Source organism: Prionailurus viverrinus, chromosome D1 (assembly GCF_022837055.1).
Source record: "Prionailurus viverrinus isolate Anna chromosome D1, UM_Priviv_1.0, whole genome shotgun sequence".
NCBI classification, from domain to species: Eukaryota; Metazoa; Chordata; class Mammalia; order Carnivora; family Felidae; genus Prionailurus; species Prionailurus viverrinus.
The window spans coordinates 61,355,787-61,379,650 of NC_062570.1; the positions used below are offsets into that span (position 1 = coordinate 61,355,787).

General features: G+C 37.6%; 1 protein-coding gene, 1 non-coding gene and 1 pseudogene across 2 annotated transcripts; all 3 read left to right on the plus strand.

The window, feature by feature from the left end:
• Positions 1-2,441: 2,441 nt before the first annotated feature.
• TRNAR-UCU (transfer RNA arginine (anticodon UCU)) lies at positions 2,442-2,526 on the plus strand. Its single transcript has one exon. It is a non-coding gene; the product is annotated as a tRNA-Arg (tRNA).
• A 1,981-nt stretch (positions 2,527-4,507) lies between these two features.
• Positions 4,508-5,451, plus strand: LOC125146693 (olfactory receptor 52A1-like; annotated as a pseudogene).
• An 8,910-nt stretch (positions 5,452-14,361) lies between these two features.
• On the plus strand, positions 14,362-15,312 carry LOC125177191 (olfactory receptor 52A1-like). The gene has a single exon (XM_047879303.1). It carries the CDS (start codon positions 14,362-14,364, stop codon positions 15,310-15,312), a length of 951 nt encoding a protein of 316 aa, XP_047735259.1.
• Positions 15,313-23,864: the final 8,552 nt, after the last annotated feature.

Below are 23,864 nucleotides of genomic sequence, written 5' to 3' on the forward strand. Positions count from 1 at the left end.
AACCAAACAATTTTTCCAGACTTTTATATGTACTATAACCTAGCTTTATTACAGTGAAAAACAAAAATATGTCTTTTTCCTGATTTAACTTTAAACAAATAATGGTAGTGTAACTTTCAACACATAATTTATATGGCCAAAACTTATCCCAAAGCTAAGGGAAGGATGAGTTATACAGAAATGATAGCAAAGGATCAAATTAAGCTTCGTGAGTCAAAAAAAAGTCTTCTTGAGTAAATGGAACTTAGGTTGGAATGTGAAGATTATATGACTTGGTCCCATGGAATCTGAATATAGATATTTAGGTATAGATAAAGATAATATGTATCTGTTTATCTGCACCCACATGCACACACACATAAACAAAGGAAAGGAAAGGGGCATAAACAAAGTTCCACTGGGAAGGACAATCACGATGTAATGAATTAAATCTAGTGTAATTGAGACTCAAAGATTACAAAGCGATGGGGTGCCTGAGTGGCTCAGTCAGTTAAGCATCCCACTTGAATTCAGGCCATGATCTCATGGTTTGTGGGTTCAAGCCCTGTGTCGTGTTCTGTGCTGACAGCTTGGAGCCTGAAGCCTGTTTTGGATTCTGTATTTCCCTACCTCTCTACCCCTCCCCTGCTCAAGCCCCCTCTCTCTCTCTCTCTCTCTCTCTCCCAAAAATAAACATTAAAATTTTTTTAAAAATGATTACAAAGAAATTAAAGTGAGATAAAATTCTGTGGGTAAACAAAGGTCCCTACACATTCATGTGTAAGCACATAACCAGCAGGAAATTTTATAATCTAGACCAATGCAGTGGTTGTCAGGTGCTTACTAGTAACTGCTGGAGTTACAGATACAATGCAGAACATTGTAAGCACAGAAGTAGAAAGTGCACACACTCAGAGATACACACACTGGTTTCTAAAACACTTTTTTTTTCTGTACAAAAACACATGATACAATGTCTGTGAGATCATCTCCCTGAAAATGCCAACCTGAGGTTGAGTATGGAGATCATGAGGTATCCTTCTTCTTGTTCCTTCAATAGATTCACACAATATGAAATATGGTCAAAATGAGAGAAAACTTTCACTTCTATGAGATCCTTAAAAAAGATCTTTGTTTCCTACAATCTATTTTTTTCTTCATTTCATCCATAAAGAATGAAAAATGTGTATTCCCTCTGTTTCAAAGAATTATATCTTCTTTCTTGAAACTAGGACATTTGGAAAGTAAAAAGATGTTAAGAAAATCCCATGTCTTTGAAAGTTTTCCTTAGATTGCTCAGACTATCTTTCTCTCCATCCTTCTTTAGTTTCATAACCTTAACTATCTCACAAGGAAACAGACTCAGAACCAAGAAGCAACCTAAACATGTAGTTTCCATATATAGTAGCTTCAACAGGGTAATCTCAGAGGATAAGCAAGAATAACAAGTGACACAAACAGGTCCTCATGGAATCACTAAGAAAGGGGAGGGGGTATTTGTATTGTTGGTAAATATTTGATAATCTTCCTAGTTGCAGGAATCATAGTTTATCTGCACACTCCCTTGGGTTTACAGTTGCAGATATAGCCATCTCTTAGTATTTTGATATAATCTGTCAACCACTTAACAGGACTTGAAGGGAACTGAAAAGATAGAGAACACATTCTTTATTCCTTTAACACATCAGCTTCATTCCACTGCAACTTGGGACATAAACTTTGCAGGCCAGAACAGAGAGGGGTGCTATATGTAAATTATTAAAAAAGTATTCAAGAATTCCTTATCTAGCAAAACTGCCCTTCAAAATGAGGACAATAGGATATTCCCAGACACGAAAAAGCTGAGAGAGTTCATTATCTCTAAACCTGCTTTACAAGGAATGCTAAAGGGAGTCCTTTCTGTTGAAATGAAAGGAAGCTAGAGAGTAACTCAAACCTATACAAAAATATAAAGTTCTTCAGCAAAGATAAATACATACACAGGTATAAAAATCAGTATTATCCCAATTTTGGTTCATAACTCAACTTTTTATTCTTCTACAGGATATGAAAGACAAAAGCACAAACAATTATAAATCTAAGTTAATGCATACGAAATATATAAGGATGTACTTTGTAACATTAATAACATAATGTCATTATGTGGGTGGTGGAGTTCTAAAGAAGGGAGTAGAGCTTTTGTCTGGGACTGAAGTTTAGTTTAAAATATATTGTTATAACTTTGGGATGTTATATGTAATTCCTGCGGCAATCACAAAGAAAATATTTGTAAACTATACACAAAAGGAAATGTCAAGGAATCCAAAAAGTGTCATTACAAAAATTAAGCAAACACAAAGACAGGCAATAAAAGAGGAAACGAGGGACAAGAAAGTTATAAGACATAAAGAAAACAAATAACAAAACAGTAATGGTAAATCCTTCCCTAGGAAAAATTATTTTAAATGTAAATGTTTTGGGGAGCCTGGGTGGCTCAGTCGGTTGAGCATCTGACTTCTGCTCAGGTCAGGATCTTGCAGTTTGTGGGTTCGAGCCCCGCGTCGGGCTCGGTGCTGACAGCTCGGAGCCTGAAGCCTGTTTCGCATTCTGTGTCTCCCTCTCTCTGCCCCTTCCCTGCTCATGCTCTGTCTCTCAAGAATGAATAAACGTTAAAAAAAATAATTAAAAAAATAAAAATAAAAAATAAATGTAAATGTTTTAAAATCCCCAGTCAAAATGAAGAGTGGTAGAATGGATGAAAACAGCAGGATTCAGACTTCAGTTTTCCAGGCTGGCATATGAGAATCTGGAAGTTCACACTCTACCCTAACAACAAGTAAAAAGCTGAACCAACTGAGAAGTCAGCAACTCTTCCTAGACTCATAAGAGAAGTAAGGTCACAAGGCAAACTGCTGTCCCCCAAACTGGAGAAACCAATAAGTGAAGACAGAAAAATTATAATTTACCAGAGCAGAAATCTCTAAGAGAAGCAGTGCCAGGATAAGGAAATACAAACTATAATTGACAAGTTGCTGGGGGCTTAGTCTGGGAAAACATGAGAGATAAACTCCAGGCGAACGCATTGATGGGTCCCTACACTTTTTTAAGTTTTACTTCAAGAACCATTAGCTCCGTTATGACATTCGATGTGACATTCGATATCAGGTACTACTCATATTGTAAGACATCATAGTCAGAGGTGCTTCAGGATTTAAACCACAGCTAATCATTCACAATACAGTGTAAAGGTATTAAAAAGCAAAAGTAGAGAGTCTACCATGCAAAACAGGATATGCAATCTTACCCAGAGCTCAAGAAGTCTAGTGATCCAGTGATCTTTAACAGGGAAGAAAACATAATTACACTAACCTAGCTTCAGAGTATGTCTAAAGTAGCCAGATTCTGCTTTTCTTTTATTTATTTATTTATTTATTTATTATTTATTTATTTATTTATTTATTTTTGAGAGAGAGAGTAGCAGAGTAAGTGCAGAGAGAGAGGGGGACAGAGGATTTGAATTGGGCTCTGTGCTGCCAGCAGAGAGCTTGACTTGGGGCTCTAACTCATGAACCATGAGTTTATGACCTGAGCCAAAGTCGGAGGCTTAACTGACTGAGCCACCCAGGCACCCCTGCTTTTTTTTTTTTTAATACACTATCCTATTTTAAATTGTCCATTCTTCTTGAATTTGGTAACTGTGCATCCTTTTCTTTTTTTTCCCCTTCTTTCTTCTTCTTCCTTTTCCTAAGCCCCAGTAAAAACAGACTATTTCACATTCCCTATTCCACAAATCTATCCTAAATAAGTGAGCCTTAATTATTTTAGAGAATTAATTTCATCTGGCTGTATCTGAAAGGTGAACACCCTCTTCAAATTTCTTCTAAGGACCACGTTGAGTGCCTGGAAAAGCAGTAGTTTGTTCAATATTTTGATAAACGAATGAGTTAATATAAGAAAGATAAACTCTTCTAACAAATCCCATTGGGAGCCAATGTTAATGACTCTGAGATAACTCCCTCTCTGGCACCAGGAGTAATATTGAAGTAATATTGAAGGCTCTTATAGGATTATATATTAATGCACACACAGTGACAGAAACAAGATTTCTTCTAGGACATCAAGACTGCCAGGAGAATTTCCAACTGCAGTGAAACTGGGTTGGCATCTAGGTACATAAAGAAGGAACACTTAATGGTGGCTTTCAGGCAAACTAGGCTAGAGCTGATGACAGATGGCAAAAATCAGTGTTTTCCATCTCATGGTTTCCATTTCCAGAAAAACGAAGGCAGGAATACTGAAATGTTCCCATTTTTTAGCTCAGGTTAAGGTCTGCAGGATTGTTTGCTTCTACTGCTCTGACATTATAGAAATTCATCAGAACATTCTGGCCATACTGCCATCCATAGATCTGAACTTACTTGCTCAATGCTCAATGGTTGAAAGATAATGGTTGAATGATAGTGAGGGATGAAGCCTCTCCATTTCTCATCCAAGTTTCCTTCTGCAGGTGTCAGAATCAGAGCACCAAGAAGACAGAATACCAATGTCTATGACATCCATCAATACATCATATTTGACACTCAGAACTGTAATCTTGATCAGAATTCCTGGACTAGAACATGTGAAGTTTTGGATTGGGTTTCCCTTCTTTGCTGTGTGCATAGTGGCTCTTCTGGGAAATATTATTTTACTAATCATCATTGCTACAGAATGCAGCCTGCATCAGCCCATGTATAACTTCCTGGCAGTGCTGGCAGCCACTGACATAGGACTCTGCGCAGCCATTGCTCCCAAGATGTTGGCCATCTTCTGGTTCAGATCTTGCTCCATGGCCTTTGACAGCTGCCTGACCCAGCTGTTCTTCATTCATGCCTTGCAGTGCATGGAGTCTGGCATTCTGTTGGCCATGGCTTTTGATCGTTACATTGCCATCTGTGATCCACTGAGACACATCCATCCTCACGCCTTCCATCCTGGATCGGATGATAGCAACAGTGGCGATCTGAGCTACAGTGCTGGTTGGTCTGTCACCCATTCTGATCAAAAGATTTCATGTTTTTCATTCCATTCTGATTGCCCCACTCTTACTGTGAGCACATGGCCATGGTCAAGCTAGCTGCAGAAGACATCCAAGTCAATATAACATGTGGTCTCCTAGTAGGTTTTACAATACTGGGATTTGACATGATTTTTGTCCTCATTTCCTATATCCTTATTTTCCAGGCTGTTTTTCATCTACACCAAAAGGAGGCACGGCTCACAGCATTTAACACATGCACAGCTCATATTTTTGTTTTCCTTGAGTTTTATATTCTTGGCTTCTTCTCCTTTTTCAGCCACCGTTTTGGACATGTAGCTCGCCCTACCCACATTCTCCTGTCTACCATCTATCTCCTTGTGCCACTCAACCCTATTGTCTATGGTGTAAAAAATAAGGTAATTCGTAAGCGTGTGGCACGGATTTTTCTTCTGAGTCATGGATCCCACCAGTGATCTATCAAATGTTTGTGGTCAGGTACAGAATACTTTTATTTCCTAGAGATGGAGAGAGTTTGGACTCCGTGCATTCACTATTGGGGATTCACATCATTAGGCTCTATCTTAAAAGCTTTTAGCTCCAAAACCACAGCTAGGTTGACATAAAAAGTATCCAGACTAACAATGGTACTTTCTATCTGTAATGCATTTGACTTCTAATCCAATCTTTATCATGTCCTTCCTTTTACTTTCTTTGTGTTTAATTTGCAGTTCTTTTTACTTATTCATAAAGAAGCTTTGATTATTGGTTTTCAAACTTTCCCTTTTGGAATTTATGCATTTTCAAGTAGGGATTTATTTTAACCATTGCTTTTTCACATGCTACACATTTTGATATTCTGTGTTTTCATTTATTCAATTACAAATAAAATTAATATTTATTGTGACTTCTGTTACCCATGAAATATGCAATATACTCATACATGTAAGGTCATTTGTTTTTTGAAGAAGATAGATAAGTGGTGTAATGGAGATTAGATAGTCTTCCTGAAATGGAGAGCTGGAGCAAATAATTGTATGAGAAAATGAACTTTGACATCTGCCTCATATGGCATAGCAAAATTAACTTAAGGTGAATCATAGACCTAAGCATTGATGAAAAAAACTATAAAGCTCCGGTCTGTTAACCAGACCTCATTAGAGAAGGAAGAGCCTTGGATCACTGAGAGACAGAAAAGTGGCTGTGATACTGCTTCAGTGGAACTTGCCACAAGTCCACCTTGTAGGATGCCAGGGCTCATGAGGAAACGGCTACCACTGGGTGCTGCCTGCTTCATTTATTGCAGAATTTGGGCCCTGGAGGAGTTGCAAGAGCTGCAGGAGCCTACTGTCGACTACAGATGGCAAACAAACTGCACTGAGTCTGTGGAGTGACCATGTAGGAATCAGGAAGCAAAACCCTCCCCTCCTTCAGTTCCTTACCCATGCCATCCACGGACAAAGTGTAGCATTGCACCAGCTGTGAAGACAAAGTAATCAGAGGGCCAAGGCACATGTTCACAGAGAAGGCAAAAAGTGAACCTGGAGCTGAGAGGCAATGAATCATTAACCAGCACACGTTTCATGGCAAATAATAAAGTTGTTGGTACATGCACTGGGAACACAATATGCAAGCAGGACCAGTCAGCCATTTATCTTTAGTGAGTGTTGTGCTCACAGCAGCCATCACTTATATAGCTGACAATCAAATATTCTCTTTGACATCTGCTAAAGAAAAAAAAAAAAGTAAGAAAGCACAGACTAAGCATAAACACTCAGCTCTCCTGACATCAAAAGTGAGGATATTTTTAAGAGCCAGGCTGGAAGGGGCTATTGGCCAGCTGTGTTTTCTAACTGGCTATGTGAGTGATATTCCTATTTTGCTCATGACTAGATATTTATTTTTTATTTTTTGCTTGAAAAAAAAAATTTATTTATTTTAGGGCAAGTGCAAGCAGGGGAGGGGCAATGAGAGGGGGATAGAGGATCCAAAGCGGGCTCTGAGCTGACAGGCTGACAGCAGTGAGAGCTTGATGTGGGGTTCAAACTCACAAACCCTGAGATCATGGCCTGAGCCAAAGTCAGACGCTCAACTGACTGAGCCACCAAGGTGCCCCTGGATATATGTTTGTTTGTTTATATTTTTAATTTATTTTTATACTTTTTAAAATGTTTTTATTTATTTTTGAGAGACAGAAAGAGACAGAGCATGAGTGAGGTGGGGAGAGGCAGAGAGGGAGAGGGAGACACAGAATCTGAAGCAGGCTCCAGGTTCTGAAATGTCAGAACAGAGCCTGATGTGGGGCTAGAACTCACAAACTGTGAGATCATGACCTGAGTCAAAGTTGGACATTTAACCAACTGAGCCACCCAGGCACCTGTAGATATTTATTTTTTAAATGAAGATTGCATATAGAACTTTTGAAAATTCTTTTTCTGCATATATTGATATGAGCTTTTGTTTCTGGTTAAATCTCATTGTGTTGGGTTCCTATTAAAATATCCAGAACAAGTGCTTCTGGCCACCTCATTTACTAAATAACTACCTGGTACAAACCATTAATTTTTTTCTGGACATTGCAGTCACAATGTAGTAGATTGTATTATTAGTCCCTAATATTTATGAAACTTTCTTAATAATGTCACCCATATCAGTCTGTGCCATATTAATCATACTTTTTTCCATATTAATCGCATCAGTATTACATCATGTGACTTCCTTGTCAATGTAATAGAAATGGAGAGACTTATGTCACTTATGAACTAATAATTTAAAATTCATCATTTACTGGGGTGTCTGGATGTTTCAGTCAGTTAAGCGTCTGACTTCAGCTCAGGTCATGATCTCAACGCTTGTGGGTTCAAGCCCCGGGTCAAGCTCTGTGCTGACAGCTCTGAGCCTGGAGCCTGCTTTGAATTCTGTGTCTCCCTCTTTCTCTGCCCCTACCCTGCTAGCACTCTGTTTCTCTCTTTCTCTCTCTCTCTCTCAAAAATAAATAAACATTAAATTCATCATTTACTTTCATAGTCTCTTTCTCTGGTGACACAACAATAGCAGTGGTTAATAAAAGGGCTCCGCCTTCAGCCTAAGCCCTGGATCAAAGCAGCAAAACTGACACATAGGTGAGAAGTATATCTTTGTTGTTACAAGTTCCTGAGATTTAGGGAATTTTTTTTACTACATTAGTTGGTCTATGTTGATTGATGCAGGTTATAAATGGCTCCCTGTCTCAACTATTTTCCACTTATACCAATTACCAAAGGAATAGCCAGGCAGTTTACTTAAATACAGTTGAGAACATAAACACTTCTCTACTACAAAACCAAACTCAATTTCTCGCCTTTTTTTTTTTAAGAATCAGAGCCTAGGTATTACAATTGCACCACTCTTATCTCTCAAAATTATCTTTTATTTTAGTTTTTTAATGTTTATTTTGAGAGAGAAAGAAAGAGCATGAGTGGGGGAGGGGCAGAGAGAGATGGAGAAGAGAAATTCCAAGCAGGCTCCATGGTGTCAGGGCAGAGCACAATGTGCAGCTAGATCAGGAAGCGTGAGGTCATGACCTGAGCTAACATCAAGAGTCGAAACGCTTAACTGACTGAGTCACCCAGGCACCCCTCGAAATTATCCTTTATAAGTGAATCCCCCTTGCTTATTCCTTTCCAGTTACCCATGCCTCCTTACAGCTACCAAGCATGCATTGTATATTCAACTTCAATGTCTTTGCATTTTCTGTTGTCCTTGACTGCAACACCCTTCCCCCAGTATCCATGAGGCCCATACATACCCTATACTGGAACACACTATTGCAATTCACCTGCTCTCCAATCCTTGTGTATACCCTTATACACACGTGTGTAGACACCCCCACACACACATTCAGAAAGAGAGAGATCGAAAAGACTTGTTCCTACAGTTTTAACCCTCATCATTAGGGGAACCTAATATCCATTTTTAAAATTAATCTCCAGGAAATGAATAGTGAGAGAATGAAAATGTGAGGCATTTGACAATGTTGGCATAAAATAAATATAGTAAGTAATTTCAAAGTTGGTGTTAGTCATGTAAAAGAATTATGAACACGGTAATAACTTTCATGGAGACAAGGAAGCACTTGCTCAGGTTGCTAATTATAAGCATGAGGGGCCTCAACAAAATGAGTCCAAATATTTAATAGAGACAAAGGAAACAATACAATGTTGTGATGAAAACAAGAGCAACTGAGAAGTGAAACCTTTGCTTTAGCAAAAAGGGGGAGATAGTTTTATAGAGGTCCTTTAGTTTCAATTTTAAGTTTCCAACATAATTTTGCATGCTATGAGTAGTATTTATAAAGATAAGCATCTTTTCTGTTCCCTTAAGCCACAAGTCTGGCCATAGGCCAGAGAGTGAACTAAATTGTCTTCCCTCTTTTCCATCTACAAATTTTCCATTTCTTAGATGTTCCCCCCACCCCCCACATTTCTTTTTTTTTTTTTTAATTTTTTTTCAATGTTTATTTATTTTTGGGACAGAGAGAGACAGAGCATGAACGCGGGAGGGGCAGAGAGAGAGGGAGACACAGAATCGGAAACAGACTCCGGGCTCTGAGCCATCAGCCCAGAGCCCGACGCGGGGCTCGAACTCACGGACCGCGAGATCGTGACCTGGCTGAAGTGGGACGCTTAACCGACTGCGCCACCCAGGCGCCCCAACCCCCCACATTTCTAATGATCTCAGATGCACCATGATCTGAACATGACCCATAATTTGAGATTCCCTGATTTTCATTCTTTGAAAATAACTTCTTATGGAGTAACTGCTTTCTGGCTATGTGCCCTCCAGCAAGAGATACCTTTCTCCTCCAAAATGGGGCTGAGTTTCAGTCAGGTGGTGAGCTCTCTAGGCCAGGTCTGAAAATTGCCCTGGGATCACCTCAAATTCAAAGGCCAAGAAAAGCAACAGCTAAAGACAGATGATAAAAAACACTTAGCTATTAGTACCTTTCCAAATCAAAGCCTAGCAAAAAAAAAAAAAAAAAAAAAAGCGGCTTCATCCATTGATCTTACATTGTAGCCAGCTCTCTCTTTCTCTGGGTAAATTTCTTCTCCACTAATTGGGACCTGAGTATGGCTCAGTGTTTCTAATTGTAGCAAATTTTAAGAGGAACTGGAAAGGATAGAGAATTAGATGATCCTAATCCTGCAACTTTCAGTGGCATACTTTCCTTTGACATGTCACATTTTCTCTGACCCAAGTACATTTGTCAATAATATTAGAGATGGACTAGATTCATGTCATTTAGAGATGGAAGAGATGCAAAGGTAATCCAGTACCATCTTCTTAATCCCATGTGAAGAAAAGTATGAACTGCCATCCCAGTTAATTAGTGGCAGGGCAAAAATAAATAAAATAAAATAAAATAAAATAAAATAAAGAAAATAAAATAACATAAGGTTTTCAAGCTCCTTCTCTAGTGTTTACTACAAAGTAGTTCTAGCATTGCTTGGTTTATAAAAAATAAGAAGATAATCCATGTTTTTGAATGGTGTGTGTTTGTGTGTGTGCGTGTGTTTGCAGTTTGAGCAGGAAAGCTTGTAAGATATGAAGAGAAAGTCAAAAATGGGAACTTCCTACTTATTGCCTTTAATAGTTTCACTATCTGGGCTTGTTGCCACCATAAGCATAGCTCATAACTCATCTCCTGAAATATAGTTTTCTCTTTATCTGGGGCATCAAAATCTAGTATATTGGTCTCTTGTTTCTTATACTTTACCCTGCCTCCATTTAAGACATCTTCCTATTCTTCTCTCCTTCTCTTTTACTCAGGGACCAGGAATGAACATTTTTCTGATCTGATTAATACAGAAAGATTGCATAAGATGCATGCCTTTATGGCCTTAGAAGCTACTAGAAATTAGTTTTCCTATTTATGGGTTTTCCATCTGCCTACTGACTTTATTTATTTTTAAGGTTTTTTTAATTTAATTTTGTTTGGGGGGTGCAGAGACAGGGAGAGAGAGTCCCAAGCAGACTCCCCATTGTCAGTGTGGAGCCCAATGCAGGACTCAGACTCACCAACCATGAGATCATGACCTGAGCTGAAATCAAGAGTCCGATGCTTAACTGAGCCACCCAGGTGCCCCTACCTATTAAGACTTTAAAGGAGGACATGATTATTTATCAGGTGAAGTGGTCAAATTAATTAAAATCAGTGAAATATATTGACTCCAACACAGTCTGCACATGATTGGGAAGTCATTTTTTTGTTGTTGTAACAATGATCATTTCATCTGCTTACACGAATGTCCAATCCCATAGATCAAACTGAGGGAGTGTATTCCACTCCAGAAAATTCAACATCTCATGAAGTTTTAATCAACTCTTTTTTCAGGAAGTTTCTCATGTGCAGGATTGGAGGAGGTGTCAGCGTGAGCCCGATGTGGGGGTCGATCTAATAAACCGTGAGACCATGACCTGACCTGAGCCAAATCAAGAGTTAGATCCCCAACCGACTGAACCACCGGGTTCCCTCATTTCCATATTTTTGTTTTACCTTTTGTTTTGTCTTTCTCAAGAAGGCAGTGATGTGTCTGTATTCTAAGAAGTTCTATACAGGTTCTGACAAGCACTAACTACCAAACATTGAGTGTTTACTTTCTTTCATACATTGTCCTGAGTTCTTCACATATAAACTAACACAGTTCTCACAATAATTCAATGAGTTAAGTGCCATTATTACTCCCATTTACAGTTGAGAAAAATTAAGGAACTGGGTAAGATTCCATGTAACATATCGTAGTGCCAGCAATAGATGATATGCTATATTTCTAAATTCTTATCCCACGATTTTCCGTACTATTTGTTATCTTTTTATCAGATTATCAGTCTGCTGCAGCCTCAAGAAAAAACAGTGGAGAGGCTCAGGAAAACAGAGGTAATCATACCAATAGGTCCTAGAGACAGGAGACACAGAGGCCTTGCAGGGCCAAATAGAAAATCACCAGGGTGGATCAGGAGGCAGAGGAAAGGAGGGGGAGGTGGGGAGGGTGGCAAAGGCAGAGCATTTAAGTGCTTAAGCTCTGGCCTTTGTTGGTATTTCCACAGGAAAGGAAGGAAGGGAAGTGTGAACAGTTTAGAATTGGTTAGTTGGAATAAGTTTGGTGGATTTTGTGTTAGAGGTGGAGTGTCTAGTTTCCTGGTACTTGGCCTCAAGATAATTAAGGCAGAGGGATACTGTTTCCTGGCAGATAAAGGAGGTATGGACTGGTTAGTTTGCATATCGAAGGTATGATCCTGGCTGGGCCCTTTGTTACCTTAAGAATTAGCTAACCCAGCCAGAGAGGGGTGGGTCTCTCCCAGCCAGAAAGGTTTTGTAAGATATCAAAACATCATAATATACAAAAAATTACATATACATATATATTTATATATATAATATAAAACCTTACATATAATGTATATTTTATCATATACAAATTTAATTTTTATATATATTTTGTTTACATTTATACATTTTATATTTTTATATTTTCTTATATATTTATATAATATAAATTATATACACAAATGTTTATATAAATATGTATTTGTCTAATATAAATTTATTTTATATAATATGTATTCATATTACTTGTATAACTATTATAATTATTTTATGTATTATAAATATACAAATAATGCATATATATATTTGCATTTATATAATACACATTTATATTATTTATATATAGCATATGCTATACTATTTAGCATTTTATCCTTATACCGTCAAGCATTATAAATATATCTAGTGGCCTTTTACTGTTCCTTTAGGTTCTGCCTTTGTCTACTCATGTCACCTTAGTAAGATATATTCATGTTTATCAGTAATCTCTTCTACAGAATCCACTACTTCCTCACCTAACCTCGTTATTTGGGCATCATAGGGAATTTCCTTTCACAAAATTTCTATAATATATAGCTTTTTATTGCCTTGGTCATAGTCCATTGGTATATGTAGCTACAGAAGGTCATATAATCAAGCAGTAAAGTATTTTAGATTTTATTGCATTAGGGACTTCTTAGTTATAGCCACATCTATATTCCTACTGACTGTGAACCAGTCTGTTTTTTCCTATGATGTTATAGCAGTAATCCTTCTAGTTTCCCTTCAAAGAAAAATGTGCAAAATCTCATTCAGAGCGGTATTCTCTATTCAATGATTTGGCTATGACAAAATCATAAGGAAAACAAAATGAAACTTTTGGATGATTTTAAGCTTGTAGAATGGCTAATGAAAAAGTAAAAAAGAGTACATAAGGTTTACTGAATAAATTTATAAGGAAAGAGAGCAAATTATAAAAATTCCAGAAGTTTGAGGTGGGTGTGAAATGGGGCAGTACAATCAAAAGAGTAATTTTCTTGGCCAGATAACACCAGTAAAATGAACGAAAGCACCTAGGTTAGGTCGAGCTCCATTATGGACATTACAGTGGCTCACAGCCAACCCTGCCTTTTTGCATCTGAAACACATTAATATTGTCAGAATATTTAAGCTACACTGGTTTTCCAATTGATCCATTTCTGTAGGTTACTATCCTATCCTAATTTATGGTGCCTGTTTATTCAATTGACTTCCTATCAATCTTCACAACTTTCTGTCTTCTCTAGGATCTGTGACTACTTCTATCACCATCTACCCCATTCTGCTTATATATCCACTTTGAAAGCTAACCAAACAGAATTATCTCAGTGAGTCAAATACACTCTGCCTCTACTGATAAAAGAACAACTCCTCCATATCATTTCCATGAACCTGGATAATGGGTCTGCACATAGTCAGCTCAACCAGTATTTGCAGAAAGAACAAATCTCCTCATTCCCCACTCTGAGAGTCAATTCCTAAGATCTGTGGGACAGTATTTTACTCCCTAAACCACAAAAAAAAAAAAATGGGAAGACTGGGAAAGGCTGCCACTTTCTGGAGATTTTGAGCTTTGAAAACAATGGACAGGTCTATGGGATTGAGAATCTATCCTATGCCTTCAAGTGCCACAGAGGGATTTCTCTTAATCTGAAAGGTGTCTGGAGTTTGGAGATAGATATAGACAAAGGAGCTAATATTGTCCTCTATGACACCATCTGAGAACACTTCAGAACCTAGCAAGATCAATGCTCTTAGAATCATAAATTCCATTTCTACAATTTCTTCATGCAGACACCCACACTGGCTTTGGGAAAAGATATTCAAGAATCCTGTTCTAATAGTGACTTGTTGATTCCCCAAAATTAAAAGTAGTGGCCACATTTCCATCTATGTTTTTTTATGTTATAGAAGACATGATGAGAATTCCCTTATTTTTCACCCATAATTTTTCTCTGAATAGGTATCAGAGTCAGTGGAGAGAAAAGGATTTATCACCCTGATGGGATCTACCAACATGTCATATCTGAACCCAAAGACTGTGACCCTGATTGGGATCCCTGGACTAGAGCATGTGCAGTTTTGGATCGGATTTCCCTTCCTTGGAGTGTGCCTGGTGGCTGTGCTGGGGAACATCTTCTTGTTAATCATCATCCCTACAGAACGCAGTCTTCACCAACCCATGTACATCTTCCTAGCAGTTTTGGCAGCCACTGACCTAGGTCTCTGTGTAGCCATCGCTCCCAAGATGTTGGCCATCTTCTGGTTTGGCTTGTGCTCCATGGCTTTTGATGCTTGCCTCACTCAGCTCTTCTTTATTCATGCCTTGCAGGGCATGGAATCTGGTATCCTGTTGGCCATGGCCTTTGACCGCTATGTTGCCATCTGTGATCCTTTGAGGCACACATCCATCCTCACACCTCTCTTTCTAGTTCAAATCATACTGGTGGTAGTAGTCCGGGCAACGGTGCTTGTTGGAATTTTACCCATTCTGCTTAAACGCCTGCAACTTTTCCAATCTGTGGTCATTGTCCATTCCTACTGTGAGCACATGGCTGTGGTCAAGTTGGCTGCAGAAGATGTCCATATTAATAAATCATATGGGCTCTTTGTGGCCTTTGCAATTCTAGGCTTTGACATGATCTTTGTCTTCATCTCCTACATTCTGATATTTCAGGCTGTTTTTCGTCTTCCCCAGAAGGAGGCACGACGCAAAGCATTCAATACTTGTACTGCCCATATTGTTGTCTTCCTGGAGTTTTATATCCTTGCCTTTTTTTCCTTCTTCAGCCACCGTTTTGGACATGTATCACCCTATGTTCATATCCTCTTGTCTACCATCTATCTGCTTGTGCCCCCTGCCCTTAACCCCATTGTCTATGGTGTGAAGACCAAGGAGATCCGCATGCGGGTTGCTCAGATTTGTATTCTGAAGCCTGACATCCAGAAGTGATCTAAGAACAGAATGACACCGGAAAAATGTATACTTACCCATTTATGATGGAAACTCCTTGCACTATGTCTATGTTGGTGGGAGTTTCACATTATAAGGATCTCCCCTAAATAATCTATATTACCCAAACAAAAGGAATCAGAAGGTGAGATAAACTTGAGTAACAAGTATATAAGCATCTCATTAATTCCTATAATCTCCCCCATATCTCTATTCCTTTCTTCCTTTATCTTTTCTTTTTACCTTCCTTCCATCAATCATTCTTGTTTTTTTTTCTTCCTTCCTCATTTGCACATCTATTGTATCTTTCTGCAATACCAAGAAGCAGTTTATCCTTTATGTGTAACAGTGACAAAGACAGATTCCATGATTTCAAAAGATGAGAGTATAGCTACAATATAAACTACTGAGCAAATATAATTTAATGTTATTTAGGCCATGGTAAAAGAATAAGAAAAGATCTACTTTCACATGTGAGAAGCAACTAATTTAGATTTTAAAAAGAATCGGAGAAGACCTCATATAGGAAGTCAAGACAAATGTGAGATTTGAATAATGCATTTTACTTAAAATGATAAAATGTTATTAACCAAGATCTCACATTTTTAAAACACTATCATCATAACTCATATAGATGTGGAGAAGTATGTGCGGGTGTGTGTGCATCTAACCTCCTTGAGCAGTGATTCAGGAAAAAGCAGGCTCATCTGTGCCTTTGTTAGTGATCAATAATACACAGAATTCTGAAGTAGGGAATTATGTATTAATATATCAATGTCTGACACATGGTTTTATTTAGTTGTACAAATATAGTCATTTTATTGGATAAATTGGATTTATTGGATAAATTTTATTTATTGGATAAAATTATTGGACAACTCAACTTTTCAGAGTTGCCATTGACTAGCTTGTGATGGCCTTGGAAGGAGTTCATTCTCTGTATAGTCTGGTAACTCACTATGAACTTATTTTTTTTCCCTAAATGATATTAGGAGACACTTCCAACATTTTTGAGATGTAATCCATCAACATGAGCAGTTCTCTGATGAGGGGCATGAAACTTCTTAAAGGGCTTACAAGCTAGTGAAGAAAATCCAAAGACTTTTAAGTTTATCTATATCTCCTTTAGTTCCCTTTTCATGTCAGACCTTCTTGTCCAGCGTCTCTGTGGCTTGAGAGCAGATACACTACCATTATTATCACCGTATGGAAACCAATATTCTTAACTCAGTTGGTTTCTCTATTTACCATAGTGGTTTGTCTCCCTCCTCTTGATGGTCAAGATAAAGACTTATACTATGTCTTATAGTAAGAATAGAAGATTAAAGTTTACCCTATGATGATCTCAGTATATAAACAGGTGAGTATGGCATAAGAGTGTCTATCAAGGGTTTCCCCAAAAGCAAATCAAAGCAATAATTTTAGTGTATGTAGTATATTTGGGACTTGCTTCAAGAAAAAAGTTTGCAAGGGACTGAGCAAGAAAGATAATGAAGGGAAGTAAGTCATTCATGTGTGCACGACTGAGCAGGTTACTGCTATGGATTACCAGAGCTCTTTCCTGTTGAAGGTATTTGGAAAAGGTAAGTGTCACACCTTGAAACTGTACCAATGAGGGGCTAGAAACAGCATATTTATCTAGAAATCTCCATCTCTTGTTAGATGGTAACTCATAAAATATCACCTTCCCAACACTTCTCACATGTACTATTTATGGACAGAGCATGCTCTCCAGGTCAGAGAAAGGTCTTGGAGTCATGGGAATCCACTGAAATGAAGAGACTATCTACAGGCAATATATGGAGCAGGTTGAGGGTAAATGGACAGTCTTCTATAATGTAGCTAAGAAAATGTTTTTCTGGGTAAACATGAAAAAAACAAGTAAACAGAAGACAGTTAAGTTCCTTCATGATTTCACAGACTTAGACAAGGTATGGAACAATGCTAAATGTGTCATGTACTCCAGAGAAAGAATCCCCATGAAATAGATTTGTAGGAGAATGAATACATAGGTCTCAGGTACCAAGCAGTCAGATATTTATGGCAAAAATTCTGAAGTACGAACTATTTAGAAGAACAAATGAAAACACTAGTTTCCCAATATGTGGAGACTTTCCCTGTTACCTGAGCCAGTGGAAAACTGAGTTTGGTTATATAGCCTTTCTACTGGGAAGGAGGGGGCATCCTTTGTTTCCCAGGCAGACAAGATAAGGCTCACTGGATGATTTTTTTTTTTTGGTATTATCTTGTGTGTCTTCATAAGAAATATTGAGACATATTGAATTAAATTCTTATCCTAAAGTGATTTTTGTAATAAGAAAGATTCTTTTATATATTTTGTGGGACTAGAATTCCATCTAGAGCCTTTTATGTTTTTTACTTAAAAAAATTTTGTTTAATGTTTATTTTTGAGAGAGAGAGAGAGAGAGAGAGTGAGCAGGGGAGGGGCAGAGAGAGGGGGAGACACGGAATCTGAAGCAGGCTCCGGGCTCTGAGCTGTCAGCACAAAGCCCAACGCAGGGCTCCAACTCACCAACCATGAGATCATGACCTGAGCCTAAGTCAGAGGCTTAACCAACCAAGCCACCCAGGTATCCCCCCACCCCCATCTAGAGTCTTTTAAAAGAAAGACATACAAAAGGCAGACCAAAAGAGTGAGATTTCCAAATAAGATAAACTAGCTGTCTTCAAAAAAAAAAAATATGGAATATACTAGTGAAAGAAACTTTCAATCCTCCTGCCACGATCTGATCAAAATCCAAAACAGGTGTGAGAGCTATTAATCTATTTATCCATTTATTAATTCATTCATTTTGTTTAAACTCAGTATCTATATTGTGTACATAGTATGAAAGGCTCTGAAAGAGCCTAAATAATGTTCATGCAGTCCCTGCCCTCAAGAAATTCTCTCCAGGAAAACAGTACTGTAAAAATATTAAAAACATGGATATTTTGATCAGACAGATGTAAGCTTGACTTTTGACTCTACTACCTAATAGCTGTGTGTTATAAAAAGAAAATTTAAAAGTATTTTAATTGTCTAAACCTAGTTTCCCTCATCTTTATAATTGGGATAATAATAATTCCCTTAAAGGACGATTATATGGACATAACAATTTAAAATGTGTTTTAAGCATAGTACATAATGATAAGGTGCTTAAAAGATAGTTATTATCATTATTAAAATTGTTAACAATAATAATGAAGACAGGCATTAAAAATTTAATATAAAATGCAATGAAGTCATTGTTATGACAGCGACCTGAGATAAGGAAAAATAGACGGAGTAAGGAAACACTGGTGGTGTATTTTTTTGTTGCTTCCACTATAAAATTTTAATATATTGAAGAAAATCTTACTATAATAAAATTTATATTTCCTTTCTAGTCTTCTTGATATGCAGCTTCTTGCTCTGAATGGAAATAAGAATACCTATTTTAAAAAGTAGTGCAAATTTGAAACATCCTAAAGGAAATATTTGATACATGGACAGTTTATGACTTCTAATGGAAGTTGATTTTAGGGAAAACCTGAAGTTAAATTCTATAAAAACTCCAATAAATGTCTATGCCTTTACAATCATAGGATATTATGTGTTAATAGATGTTCACGTACCAATGCCCAAGTGAGATCAGTTAGAGAGAAAATTCCTATGTGTAATCTGACTCAAGCTCCTACTTCATAACCACAGCAGAATTAAATTCTATATTGCATTTATTTCTTTTCCAGCATTGTGGAGATATAATTGACATATAACACTGTTCAGGTTTAAGATGTACAATGTGTTGATTCAAAACACATATAGTGCAAAATGATACCACCACAGTGTTAGCTAACACCAGCATCATGTCACATAATAACCATTTCTTTTCTGTTGTAAGAACATTTAAGATGTTATCTCTCAACAACTTTCAAGTATATAATACAGTATTGCTAGCTATAATCCCTATAATATGCATTAGACCCCCAGAACTTATCTTATAACTGGAAATTTGTACTCTTTGACCAACATCTCCCCTTCCTCCATCCCCAGCCCCTGGTAACCACCATTCTACTCTGTTTCTATGAGTTTGGCCTTTATAGATTCCACATGTAAGTGATATCATATAGTATTTGTATTTTTCTGATTTATTTCACTTAACATAATGCCCTCAAGGTCCAGCCATGTTGTGACAAACAATAGGATGTCCTTCTTTCTCATAGCTGAATGATCTTCCATTGTGTGTGTGTGTGTGTGTGTGTGTGTGTGTGTGTGTTTGTCCATTCATCCACTGATTGACACGTAGATTGTCTCCATATCATGGCTATTGTTAATATTGCTGTAATAAACATGGGAGTAGAAATATCTCTTTGATATTCTATTTTCATTTCCCTTGGGTATATATACCCTGAAGTATGATTACTGAATTATATGGTAGTTCTATTTTTAGTTTTTTGAGGAACCTCCATACTGTCTTCCATAGTGACTATACCAATTTACATTCCCACCAACAGTCCCTGTTTTCATTTTAAAAATAACAAAAATGGTGTCATATTTTGGAAAAAAAATGTTTCTTCTCTCTTGTTGATTTCAAACTGCTTGAGTCAAACTTTATGTGCCCCAGATGTTTAAAGATTAATACAGTATTGTTCTTGATTGATGACATTAGTCAGATCAAGGAGCTTTAAATGCTAGCTGTATTTGGTACAAGGGAAAACACAGCTAAATGATAATGGCATGCAGGAAGGTAAGCTGGTATAACCCAAAGATCAAAGGCTTTGAAGTACTTCATATCTGAGATACATTCAGAGTTTATTGGAGGTGACCTTGGACATGGTTGTTTTAAGTTTATGCTTTAATGTCCCAATTTGATGAAAAAAATAATATAAATTTTGCAATTGTGATAAGATAGTTAAATGGCAAATTTTAATCTTGCACTTAATCTGTACTAAAAAAGTATAGGGGCACCCAGGTGGCTCAGTTGGTTGGCTCACTCTTGATTTTGGCTCAGGTCATGATCCCAGGGTCATGGGATCAAGCCCCACATCAGGCTCCACACTGAGTGGAGAAAGATTCTCTCTTTTCCTTTGCCCCTCTCCCTGGCTCACACTCTCCCTGTCTCTCTCTAAAATACATTTTTTAAAAAAGTAAAAATATTATTTCTTACCTATGGGGTGGAAAACCTTGAAAGTCATCTACAAACTAAACATTTGTTGTGACTAATTGAATTGAAAGTGACTAATGTTATTAAGGAACTTTGAATTTTTACCTTTATTAAAGTAGAATTTGAAGTCTCTGGTAACTCTCACTTCAATTGCAAGAATATGCTAGACAAAATATATTTCTTTTGTGGCCACCAGATCTTATATATTTCAGGAGTGGATGATAAAAAGAAGGTAAATTTGAGCTCACTATTGCTAAGAACTCGAGGGAAACACAATGCCATAGTGTGAATTATGTAAATTATGCCACATAGTGCCATTGGGTGTGCGCGTGGAGGAAGCTCTCTATCAGAGGAGATTTTCAAAAAGCAATTGAGCAATCCTTTCTATGGATTGACATTCTTCATGCGGCAGATGGAATTAGAAGAAAATCACAGCAGCTATAAGTACCACTGGTTGGATTGAGTCAGAGCTGTAAGGAATGATAATTATTTTCAGTGGGTAGGCATATGAACTAAAAACTGGTTGTTGGTGTATTTAATCAGTGAGAATATTTGAGTATTTCTTTTTTCCATATGACTTTACATTCCATACCTGTACCCAATCCAACTTTTTTTTTTCTAGAATAGAAACTAAAGTTGTTTGAGAGTCTTTTCTCAATAGAGCAGGAATCAGAAGGGAAGCTAATTTTTTGTCATGGGAAGAAAATTGCTATTGTATAGAATTAGGCATGTTGTCTTGGAAAGGAATAGATGTGTGCTGGTGTGCCCTGGCTGTCATGAATCCCTATAAATCTCTGTATCCAAAACACCTTGGCTGCCTTGGAATCTCTAGAGAATAAAACTAATTCACAAAATCGAGAGTAGACTGATTATATGTATGAGACCTAATATGGGAAGCACTAGAAAATCATCATTGGTGAGCAATGATAGAAATGTTTAGGAACATAATATGGAACCATTGAGAAGAGGTAGAAACTGAAAAATCATTTATGATGGAAGTGAAAGAAAAGTTGAGTGTGGCAAAATCTATCTTCCAAGAATGGCTAATAACCGTATCTTCCACATCACACACTTTTCTGTTATGTGCTCTTGCCACTCCTCAGTCAAGAATGGACTCTTCCCTATACCCTGATATATTTAAGGCCCTTCATCTGCCATGAATACAACAGAAAACAATCTGTGCCAGGTCTTGGTAGAGACCTTAATTAATACCACAACCTTTTCTGTTTTCATGCCACCATGTAAGAACCCACCTAATTCTAATCCGATGGAACAGGAGTCAGTGTAGAGGTAGACTGCAATGCCTAACATACGAATGAAGAAGGCTTGAGTACCCAGTCTTATATTCCTGTTCTAAACATTATCTGCAACTGCTTGAGAGACTCCCAAGTGAGAACTACACAGATGAGTCCAGACAATCAACAGTACCTTGAGAGAAAAAACGATCATAAAATACCATTTAAAGCCACTAAGTTTTGCAGTGTTATATTGCACATCACCAGTTAAAATATAAAGGGATGCCTGGGTGGCTCAGTCAGTTGAGTGTCTGACCTTGTGGTTCAGGTCATGATCTTGTGGTTCATGAGTTCGAGCCCCACATCAGGCTTGCTGCTGTCAGTGTGGAGCCCACTTCAGATTCTCTGTTCCGCTCTCTCTGCCCCTTCCTCCCCTCAAAAATAAATAAACAATAACACACACACACACACATACATACATATGAAAAATGATGTTAACAACTAGATTCTTCAATAACAGAAACCCCTAGAATACGAAGCACTGGCTTTGAGTGGACGGACAGAATCTTGAAGGGTACCAATAAGACTGTTAATGAAGGCATTAAATAGAATGACAAAATTGTCATTGTGTACCAGAGAATAAAGGTATCTGTGGATGGTGGAATTTTTTTAAGGTAGAAAATAAAAAAGGAAGGAAACTTCCAGATAATGTTGACAATGCCACTTGTAATAAAATATGTATAGAGAAAAATGAGTTAAAGAAGTAAGTGTTTAACTTTCAAACACTACTCACAACAGCCACAGAAGCCTCAGGTATTTCTGAGTTTGAACACAAAATTGTTTCTCATTCACTTTTTCTCTAGACATTATATACTCTTAAAGCATGAGCTAGCTTCTGGATAAAAGTATGCACTTTCAAGATCTTTTACTAGTCAGAAGAACTGCCTGGTTAGATTGAAAAGTGCAGGCATCTCAAAATGAAAAGAACCACTAGAGTCCCCAAACTATAGGCTTAGGAAGATAAAATGAAAATGTGGTCCACTTCTTTTAGAAAATGAGTGATGATACAGAGTACGGGGTCTAGGTCTCAGAAGGTAAAGCCAAGAACCACAAAGAAACAGAATTATCCTCATGGAGCAGGGTAAGAACTTAATCAAGAAGCCGAGAGTGTGTGCCTTAGATTTTAGCATGCTAGGGACCAGCGACTCCCATGCTCCATCTTTCTTCCTCTTTTGGAATGGGAATGTTTTTACAGTTTTCTTATTGCTGTACTAACATTCTATGTTGGCAGTGTAAGAGGCAGAAGACTTATCTCTTCGGTTAATAAATATTCATAGAAAAAGGAAATTGTACTCAAAGAACTATATCTAAGGAACCAAACCTTTGAAGCCTCACCTACATCTGGATATGATTTAGATGATGAAATTCTGGACAGATATCATAATAGGATGAGGCCTGGAATTTTAGAGGAGATGTTAAGTATATGCTGCTAATGAAAGGGATGTGAACTGTTGTAGACAGAGAACAAACTATGCCAGACTGGACCTGTCAAAGATGGCTATAACAGTATTTTCTAAACTCAATGTTTTTCTGCAATCTAATCATCAATAGTGAGTCTACTTTCCAACCCCTTGATTTGGTCAAATCCTTTGACTGCTTTGAGCAATAAGATACTACAAAAGTGATGCTGTCTAAGTCTTGGGTATAGACCATATCTGGTCCAGCAGCTTCTGGTCTTTACCTCATGAAGCCCTGAAACACCAGGTAAGAAACCCAGGCTAATTTTATGGAGAGAGAGCCTAGGGGGAGGAGCACTATGGCACCAGGCTTGTCCATGAAGAAGCCACATTGGATGTCCATTCTCACCGACTCTTCACAAGATTCTAGCCCCACGCAACCCTTTTTGCCATGCAACCATGAGAGAAAAATGAAATGAGAGTATTGAGCCCAAACAATCCCAAACTCTTAATTTGGGAGTTGTTTATAGCCTAGCTAAATTAATTATAACAATTGAGAAGGGGAATTATATTTGAGGGAACACCAATGGTACACTGAAGGTGAAAGAGCATGCCCTAAGTAATATTCAGAAATAGAGTCGAAGAGATTTCACTATAATATTATATATTTAATTTTAGTGTAGAAAAAGATCATGTAAAGAGGCAATTGTCATATG